Source organism: Anser anser (assembly GCF_964211835.1).
Source record: "Anser anser genome assembly, chromosome: Z".
Taxonomy (NCBI): domain Eukaryota; kingdom Metazoa; phylum Chordata; class Aves; order Anseriformes; family Anatidae; genus Anser; species Anser anser.
Window position 1 is genome coordinate 43,630,138 of NC_139723.1, and position 10,365 is coordinate 43,640,502.

The 10,365-nt window shown below is 40.5% G+C and overlaps 1 protein-coding gene across 1 annotated transcript; it reads left to right on the top strand.

Annotated features, from left to right (window-relative positions):
- The first annotated feature begins 914 nt into the window (after positions 1 to 914).
- On the top strand, positions 915 to 8,846 carry ISCA1 (iron-sulfur cluster assembly 1). Its single transcript, XM_083818129.1, has 4 exons — positions 915 to 1,075; positions 2,038 to 2,091; positions 3,975 to 4,080; positions 6,352 to 8,846. Exons 1-4 carry the CDS (start codon positions 995 to 997, stop codon positions 6,498 to 6,500), a joined length of 390 nt encoding a protein of 129 aa, XP_083674255.1. The 5' UTR covers positions 915 to 994; the 3' UTR covers positions 6,501 to 8,846.
- The last annotated feature ends 1,519 nt before the right edge of the window (positions 8,847 to 10,365 follow it).

Here is a 10,365-nt window from a genome sequence, read left to right on the forward strand (position 1 = left end):
CCTATGCTCAGTTTTATACGCTGAGATACTTCAGTCACCTTTCTGCTCAATGGTGATTGGAAGCTCCCTGGGGAAATACAAGAAGGCGAAGCAATTTATGCCCGCATGGTGGATGGTAATGGTGGGTGTGCATTTGTACACGACTTTACAGCTTGGAAGCACTCGTCTTGCTGACTGAAGCTTTGGACTAATAATGATAATAATAATAATATAAGTCCTAATAATGGACTAATATGAGCCCCCGCGCCCACAGGTGGGTGTGTTTTAGGTGAGGATGTGTGCCCGAGTTTTGTGTAGCTAAAGAAAATGCAATTTTATGGACCTGGTATCTGCTTTCGTAGTTGAGGTAGAAGTGCTGTGCCTTAGTTCTAGTGTTGGAGAGAACAGGTACAATCATGTATGAAATAATAAATAAATACACTTAAAAAAAATAAGTATTTTAAAGCCATTTAAAACTTCTGAAGCTGGCGGTCGGAGCGCCAGGTGCCTGAAGGAGATGTGGTGACGAGGCACGGTGGGGCACGGTGCCTGTGTCTGGGCTTTGCACAGTGACGGTACGCAGGGCTGTCCCGGAGGCGAGAAGCCGGCAGCCGTCACGGCACCGAAAGCCACGGCTGTGTCGTCCCCGCTCTGCCGGGGCTGGCGGAGCGCCCGGGAGCTATCGCGAAACGCTGCCCTGCGCCTCCACCAAGAGCCGCTCAGCCGCCGCCCTCCCTGCTACTGCGCTCCTCCTCGGGGGGGGATGGGAGCGCCGGGCGCCGCCTATCGCCGCCTATCGCCGCCTATCGCCGCCAGCACCCGCCCACCGCCTCAGCGAGGCCCCGGTGGCGCAGCACGGCCGCGGAGGGCGGGGCGCCGCCGGAGGGGCGGGTCCTCCCCGCGCCCATCACAGCCCCTCGGCCAATGGGGGCGGCCGCCGTCAGGGCGCGGCGCGGCGGCCCCGTCACGGCGTGACGTCGGCGGTGCCCATGGCCGAGGGCAGCGCGGGGGGGCCATGGCCTCGTCGGTGGTGCGGGCCACGGTGCGCGCCGTCAGCAAGAGGAAGCTGCAGGCCACGCGCGCCGCCCTCACGCTGGTCAGTGCCCGGCGGCAGCCGGCGGGGCGGGGGTACGGGGCGGGCGCGGCGGGGGGCCAGCCGTTAACGGCCGGGGGGGCGAGCCGTTAACGGCCATGGGGGGGGGGGGTTGGGGGGAAGGGGGGCTGGGATCGGCCCGCTGCGGGCACGGCGGGCGTTGGAGGGGTTGGGGGTGGGGGGGGGGGGGAAGGAAGAGGTCCGTAAATTTTCTGTGCGTAGTTCATCCCTGTCTGTAATGTGCGTTGGGTAAAAGTTCCGGGCGAGCAGAGTTAACGTAGTGAGTTGTAGCAGTGACCTTGGGACAGCAAGCTGCTGTCACGGGGTGAAGTTGTTGAGGTGCCTGTTGGCTGGCAGCGTGCGTGGGGAAGGAAGTAAACAGGCGCTGTGCGCTGCGTGGGGTAGGCTCAGCAGCCTTACGGGGGGTAAACGTCTTGGGATCAGGCATCAGGTGCAAGTAGAGCACAGGGTGGTTTGGGTTGGAAGGGACCTTAATGATCCCCTAGTCCCACCCCCCTGCCATGGGCAGGACACCTCCCACCGGACCAGGCTGCCCAAAGCCCCATCCAGCCTGGCCTTGAACACCTCAGGGATGGGGCATCCACAGCTTCTCCGGGCAGCCTGTGCCAGGGCCTCACCGCCCTCATGGTAATGAGTTTCCTCCCAATATCTAGTCTAAACCTCCTGTCCTTTAGTTTGAAGCCATTGCCCTTGTCCTATCACTACACTCCCATAAGTGTATCTCACGCTCCCATAGGCTAGTCAGTACTGACAGATGGCTGGTGCCGAAGGTGGACGTCTCAGATAGAAAAAGAAGCTAAAACGTGAGACAAAATTAGGTTGCACACAAAGTCAGAAAATTTTACAATACGTGTAAGTATGTTACATGCTTCTTAGTATGTGCAGGCATTCACTACAAATAAAAAGGAGCATTTCAAATTGATGTGCATATTTTTCTTTTTCAGACCCCATCAGCCGTGCAGAAGATAAAACAACTTCTTAAAGATAAACCTGAGCATGTAAGTGTAAACAAGGCCACCCGATAGATAGTGCTGAGGTATTAAGGAATGTGCTAAGGAATTTAGAGATGTTGGTGTCTTTTGTTTGGAGGGGAATGTGTAAGCTTGTTTATTCAGTGTCTTTTTTTTTATAAAATGCAGGAAATAACTATAATGACATTTCATTGTACAGTTACTTTTGAGATAGATAAAAGTGAAGAAAAAGATTAAGCTTCAAAGTATTTTTAAGCTATTTTTTAATTAAATTTTCTAATGTGGCATAGTCATGACTTCTGGTAGAACCAGAGATCTTCAGCTGTTAATATTAGGATGTTACCAATTAGTTTTTGTAGGAATTCTCACTGTGAAGTAAATAATTACAAAACTAGATTAATACCTGTTGGAAAACATACAATTCTTGAGAAATTTGACATAAAATGCATTTTTCTTTATATATATGTGTATATAAAAAATATAGACGTATTTTTATATATTATTTATATTTAAACATATATATTGTGTATATGTATGATTTATGTCGTAATATATTATAAATATTATATTTGTGTGAATATATATATAATATGTATATATATTCATATATTTTAGAGAGAGAGAGTCTTTATGTATAAATAATCACCATTTTACAATGTAACTGAGCTTGTCATCTTTTTCTTCATAGGAAAAAAACACAGTTTTGCTTTCTAACCGTTATAAAAACAAGCGTTAGGTTTTCTGCTTCACAGCAAGTACTATTTCAAGAAGTATATTTCTTTTCCAACTTTGGTACAAGGCCCATTGTTTCTCTTGCTTCCTGTACATCTGCACCTATCTAGACTCTTTGTTCTAACACTTTAAACCATCATGAGGAAGCCCAAAGCCCACAGCTTAGCTGGTCAGTCACCTCCTTGTTACAGATGGTGTTCCTGTTTTCCAGCATATTTTTATCTAGTAGCTCCTGCAGAGAGAGCTGTTTAGTCTGGACAGATCATACACTGTTTGTCTGAAATCCCGCTTGGTGGCGAGTGATAATGTTTTGATCCATTTTTATCATAACATTGAATATGTGGATAGACGGCATATTTTTCCAATTTAATTATGAAGCGGTTGTGTGCTGAAAATGGAACAGCCACTTTTGAAAGATTCTTGTGCACATGTAGTTTTCTGGTTCCGTGCCACCTTACCTTAGTTCTTTACCTGCACAGATACCCTTTTGGTCAGACATAGAAGGCTGTGTTGGATAGCTGTCAGTGGTTACAAATATACCATCTGTGTTGGCTTTCAACAAGGATTAAAGCATGAAACAAATGGACGTGTTTGGTGTAAGGAAGGGATCGAGCTTTACAGGTGAATGGCAGTAGGGGTAATGAAGAAATTAAAGTAATTTCTTTCAGAACTTTGTATTGAAGTAAAAGTTTTCTGATGGTCATTAGAGGAGGAATGTAAAAATCTAGCCACTGCCCTTGGCCTGGCCTCACAGCTTCATAAATAAATTACTGTAAATAATCTTAAAATAGTGCCTGAATTAGCATCTGAATAATCTTTAACTTGAAGTCACAAAAACATGTTTAAAATTTCACCGTCTTTATGAGAGGAGGCACCTACAGGAGAGGCAATAGTTTATTGTTACTTCTATTGTACTTCAAGACTTTTTTTAAAAATGATTTAGAGCTTGGTCCACAGTTGTAATCATCTGATACTTATCCTTACCTTAGTAGTCAATTTTGTAAAAGGGAAAAAGTGTTACCTCTTAATCTATAATACTAACGCACTTCTGGTTTAGCACTGCCTTTGGGGTAATGGAGGACAGATATCAGCATTTTGTGTTCTATGTTTTATCTCGGTACTGCAGAACAGGCTTAAGAATGACTTTTTTCTATGTTTCTGGGTTGTGTTTTTTTCAGGTAGGTGTGAAAGTAGGTGTTCGTACAAGAGGATGCAATGGACTCTCTTACACATTAGAATATACAAAGTCTAAAGGAGACTCTGATGAAGAAGTAGTTCAAGATGGTGAGTTTCTGATGCAGTACAGCAAACTTGTGTGGTGATGGGGGAGAAGAACCTAATTACAGATTTGAAGGGACAGGTTAGAAATTCCTTGAAGTAGCAAGTTACAGCAAGAGGTTCTAGCTTTCCGATGCTGGGATTACTGTTGCATTGTTTTCTGTGTTGAAGTTACCGTTAAAATCTGCAGCTTTGCAGTCTCTGGTTCAGAGACTACTGCGTAAGTCATATAGCCTGTCACTCACGTCTTTGGAGGTGGCTGACTGCAGATATTTAGAGAAAATACAGAACCATGAGTGTATAAAGGGATTCTTTATCAGCATGCTTAAAGCAAGGCTTGGCAAAATAAAGATTTTATTTGCAAAAAGATTTAGCAGCTATTTTCTCTGATTAGTCTTATGCTTCATTGATAGGTAATTTGTTTTTAACCTGTTTATGCTTTTGATCTTTGAAATGTTTTGTAACAACACTTCTACAATTTGAATTAAGCATTTTTTTATTTTTTTTCATATGCTGGTGTTTAAGCTTGATTCCTGATAATTTCATTGTGTGTCCCATCACAGGTCTGTTGCTAAAGTACTGAAACTTCCATTAATTTTTTCCATGTTTATAAGAATTTCTTTTTGGTCTTCCCGTCAAATATGGATTTTTTTAATTTTTTTATTTTTTTACAGAAGCATAATAATTCTCCTTTTATAAAAGTTCCTAAAATATTTATTTTGTGTTCGGAGTTTTTGCTTTGTTTTGTTTTTAAGCTTTATTGAACTCTCTTGTATTTGCATTTGGGATAATTACGTTTAATCTAACAGAGAAGTAGGAGATTAGAATAAGAATGCAGTATCACAGTTACTTTCTTTTAAAAGGTATGCTGCTAGGCAGAGCCCATTCTTCCAGCTGTCTTGGAAATATCTATGACCAACCCATACATTTTATTATTTTAAAAAAAAGAAGTAGTCGGGGCTTCAGCAAATGATTAGTTTGAACTGGAACGCATGAGATTGAGAGTGCCACACAGTTCTGCAAATGCCTCTTGATTTCAAACTTAGCTTGCTTCTGGTATTACGTCTTCTGCTTGACTTAGAGAGCTGCTCTGACTTTATAGGGATGAAAACGCATTTTTCAGAATGCATTTCCTGATTTCAATCTTGAGGAGGGTAAAAGCAGTTTCCCTGAGTCAAGACAGAGACCTGCAACTCCAAAGCCAAACAGCATTTTGGATGTGTCTGTGCAGTTTTCTTTGGCTAGACTTTTATCCATTGGAGGCAGACTTCCACTGAAGGCTTTGACTTTTATATAGCTCTATACTCTGTGAGCTGGTGGCTTTGGATACCAGCCCAAATTTTCTGGCATTTAGGTAGCAAGTGGCTGCTTCATGGATCAAGTCCATAAACTCTTTCATTAGATATAGCCCTCCCCGAAAATGTATTTGGGGCAAATTCAACTCAGTTGCCCCCAGGCTTGTGTTGTTAGCAATATGTTTTGTATTTTGACCGTGATAGAACGGCTTTCCATCAATCTCTCATATAACTTAACCAGTTCTTGTTGCTGTTTACTGATGCAACTTTAAATTTTTCTTTTTGTTATTCCCTAGTCTGTAGATAGCTAAGGCAATTCACTCGTGTCTTTGTATTGGACTTGGAGATTTAAAGTTCAGTATCTTTGCAGGCTGATACTTTGCGTGCTTTAGAAAAGTGATCCCTTTCTGATTCCTAAGATGAACTACTAATTCTTAGTCCTTAAAAGTTACTATATCTTTGAAAGGCCACACATTTGGCTTGGTATAGGATTCAGTACTGCTAATAGTTCATGTAGACCTAATAATTTTGGTAGAACAAAGGACATTCCCATGTGAGAGAAGAACTTTTTTTGACCTCTTGTTGGTCAGATGTTGTCAGACTTTTAAGAATGGTAGGAAATGGGTTAACAACTATAATGCATGAGAAGTATCAAAGCTGATATTCGTTCCCAAATTCTACAACTTATTTCCCTGGTTATTGTGTTTCTAATTCCAAACAAAAAAATGTATGCATTCACATATACATACAAATAACAGTGCTAGGCTGTTATTAGAGTGTTATAGTAGGGTAAAAAATAAAATCAAAGTGTTTCAAGTTGGTCAAGGGAAAACATGTTTTAATGATAGTCTTGAAATTTTGCTTCCATTTTTATCAAGGTTGAAACAGAAAGTTTATCCAGTTCTATTCTAGTTGAAACAGAATTTCAAGGTAAGTGATGAATGATTTTGCTGTATGTAAATGTTTTTTCTTTGTCTTCAAGGGGTTAGAGTGTTTATTGAGAAGAAAGCACAGCTGACGCTTCTAGGAACTGAAATGGACTATGTAGAAGACAAACTGTCCAGTGAATTTGTCTTCAATAACCCAAACATCAAAGGAACGTGTGGCTGTGGAGAAAGCTTTAACATCTGAAACTTAGGACTAATTTTTTGACTTTGAACACCACGAAACACTTGCTGTTTTTCTTTCAGAAGCAAATGAATTTTCTTCAGGTTCTTAAGCTGTGTCAAGTGTGGATGCCATTAAGGAAAATAAAGCATGTTGAAATTCTAAATTGTGTGTTATATTCCAGCACTGGTATAGTCATGCTGTTTTTGTGATGAGTTGGGATCCAAAAGGTAAGAACAGTAAGTGCTATAGCAACATCTCTGTACTCTCACATGCCAAGGAAATAAACCTCACTGTTCCTTTCCTTTGCCATTTTCTTTGTCCAGTGTACTCACAATTCCCCATCCAAAACCCATGCAATTATCAGAAATATATTCTGATTTGATTTGGGGGGGAAGGAAATAACGAAAACCAACATTTATAGGTGTTTGTTTATATACACCCATCTATGGTCTTCAGCTTCAAAGTTCACGGATTATGTAGATGCTTACTTTATGTTCTTAGATTTCTGATGGTTTCATGTTTTTTATGTGTAGGTTTTCTGGTATCCTATTTTCCTGTAAATCCAAGGAAGTCCGAAAAGAAGTTAATGTATTAATGTAGTAGGCTGTTAGAGCACTGTTTGTAGAAATACTTCAAAATATGCTAATCCAATTTTAATCCTGCTCCTTGCCTTGTTGAAGGCAGAGCTTATGTTGTTTGTGTTTCAACAACTTGAAACACGTTCAGGCAATGGAGTGCTAAAGCAGGAGTAAAGCAGGTCTTGTTTCTCACATTTCTGCTGTTTGTCCTCATCCTTCTTGACTTAAATTGCAAAGTCGATAACACTGCTCAGAATTCAGATTTCCAGTGGTCACGGAACATGTATATGCTCTCATATGCTGTCTGTGCACCAAAGCTATATGCATGGGGTTTCTTGAGAGGAAAAAAAAAAAGTACTTTTTTCTTTTTGTAGACATGTGTGCTACTAATCTTGTTAGAATTTGAATTCTCTGTAATGACTGTGTAGGTACTAGGATTCTTCCCTTACAAAACTTTACGGTAACTTCTATTTAATTCCCATGTTGAGGTCAATTTACTAACAGGAAATGTTTGTGATTTAAAAACAAAAAACCTGTATTTAATAATTGTTTAAAAATAATCTAGTCGGTAATTAAAACAATTATACTTACAGGATGCTATTTTTTCTTTGGGATTAATGTACTTTCTTTTAATCAGATTATTCCTTTTTTAAGACAGTGTTTTTCAAGCCGATTGTCTTCAGTACTTCTTCTACTGGAGCTCAGGCAGAAGTGTAAATGTTTCTCCAGACCTTCCCAAAGGTGGTAGGAAAAAAAGTACTGTTCCATTCTAATGTATCTCTAATTTCCCTGATTGTCCAAAGAGGACACTGTGCAGCTGAGCTACTTAGTTGCGTAGAAGAGAGATGGTAACTTGTCTGCCTGGGAAACTGACCTGAGCAGTTAGTCAAAAGGCTGGAAATCGGAAGCAGAGGACAAGAGGAGTAAGGCTCTTAGAGTCATACCATGTGCCTGTGAACAACTTTACAGCAGCAATGTGCTGAAGTTGTGGGATTGCAGCTGGGTAGATCCAGTTTGAGAAAAGTTGTACAGAGAAAAATAAAAATGAAAAATTCTCAAGATGTACTGCGTAAGAAAAGAAGGCCAGGATTTCCACAGCTATAGTTAATATTAAGTACTTGAATTTTAGTTGTATACTGTATCACCTTTTGATGCAAAAACACTTTTCCCTGCAGTGGTCAACTATTGTACACAGTTACTTTATTTTATACAGTAATTCAGGAATAACTGGTAGTACACTGGTTAGCTGAATTTATAGTGCTGTATGTCCTTTGGTCTTGCCAAACAAAAATCCAGTTAATGTGATACAGCTGAATTAGTATGTCTAAAACTCTGAGTTAAGGGCATCTCTTCAGATTACATTTCTATGCTTCTTGCTAGGGGATAAGACTATGAATGTAGTAGCACTGGTGTTTCCTAAGAATGCTGTTATTTACTCAGCTTGTTTCAGTGTGCATTTGTTTTGTTTTGGGAGGGAGGGTTTTTTTTTTTTGTTAGTAGTTAAATATTTTTTTTTGGACCTGTGGTGCTCACAGCAATCCTTTTCATGTGTTTTGTGTATATGCCTTGAATGAGAGTTTGCACTTCCATACACCCATGAAATAATCCTCTAAGAATGATCAATTTACTGACACTTAACGCACAGTGTGTTAAAGTAAGCTTCTGTAAAGTGCTATTAACAGTTATATAGGAACATGGTTTTGTCAGTTGATACATTATAATTTTGTGCAATACTGTATGTAGAGTTCTCAGTTATAACAATAAATACTGCCTGTTCGTAAACATGAAAGATTCTGATCTTGAAATTCTGTTAAGAGTAACAAAGGAGGATGGGGCAGAGGGGGTGGAAGGGAGTTATGTTTGTGTGCCTTTAAAAACTAGATACAATGCTACTGTTACCTGAATTAATAACTCTTAGAAATACTACCAAATTTTGGAGAAAATGCTAGAGATTACTGATACATGCTCTTTGTCTGTATTGACTGGCCATACAGCAAGCAGTTTGTCCTGCTCTATTTTTATTACCACTTGCAAAATATGCTGCTTTGACAAGGAAAGCTAAAATGCAAATATTTAGCACAGTTCCACATGCATTTGGGTTTGAGCAGCATTTGAATTGTAATTTTTTAAGCAGTAGCTGTCATGTTTCTTAAAGAGAGATACAGTAAGGGAAGTCTGTCTGCTGACTTGAAGCTAGCTCTTCGCCCTCATCTCTTACAGCTCCTTTCAGTGGGTCATTTCTTAACCTGTGTGCATCTTAACTGGTAGCAGAGCTCCACAAGATCCTCAAACTGTGGAACCCGCTTTCCTAGACGAGGCCTGTCTAGCTTTTCCATGAACTCAACCCAGATTCCTAGTTCGTGGGAACGCATACCTGCTGCCACAGGATGGCAGCAAGCTTACAGTCCACTCATTTCAAAATGAGAACCGCCTCTGCCTTGATTCTCATGTTCTGTTTCCTGTTTTATTTCATGAATACTAGAGTGCTCTTGCTTATACTGTTTGAAACTGTTGTGTTGTTTGCCCTTTTATTCTGTTCTGTGCTTTCTGCCTCTTTCTGAAGGATGGCAGATGGCTACAGAAATGCAGAATGCCACATCACTGTAAGACCTCCTGATGGGAAGAGTAACAAAGTGCAAAGCATAGCTTGCTTGCCAGCTTTTGCTATTAAAACATTGGATTTTTCACTGTTCCGCTTACTAGTAGTGTGATAATGTACTTCATTTATGTTGTATCTAACTCTGAATTACTGCAAATGAATGCTCTCATCCCCTACACCTTACTCATCTGGGTTTTTACTGACTGCATAGTGATTTTACTACATTTTAGTGAAGAATTCCTTCCATAGCTTACTGAAACTAAATCGAGATAGCGGGAATAAGTTCCCCTTAACTGGCTAGTGAAATGAGAGAGCCTCTGAAACTTGAAATGGAATAGTAGAATTCATTTCACAGAGATTTCCAGCCAGCCACTTCCTTTTTCATCCATAGTCTGTAATTTGTTCATGGTGAGTCATTCACACAGACCTTTCATTCCTAAGCACAGTATTCCTTCTGATTCAATGCTAAATAGTTGTATGGGGTAGCAAAACTGTATTTAAATTAGATTGTTTTGCTGTTAATTACACTCTTTCCTTCTTTGCGCTTGTTTCACATCAGAAGCTTAAATACAAGCAAGTATTCAAATAAGGAGAAAAGGCAAGATTAATGTGGTGGGATGTTACGAAGAACACAGGTACTAGGGAATGGGAAATAGTCCCTCCTGTCAACCTCCATTTTCACAAGAAATTTACAGCGTGTGATCCTCCT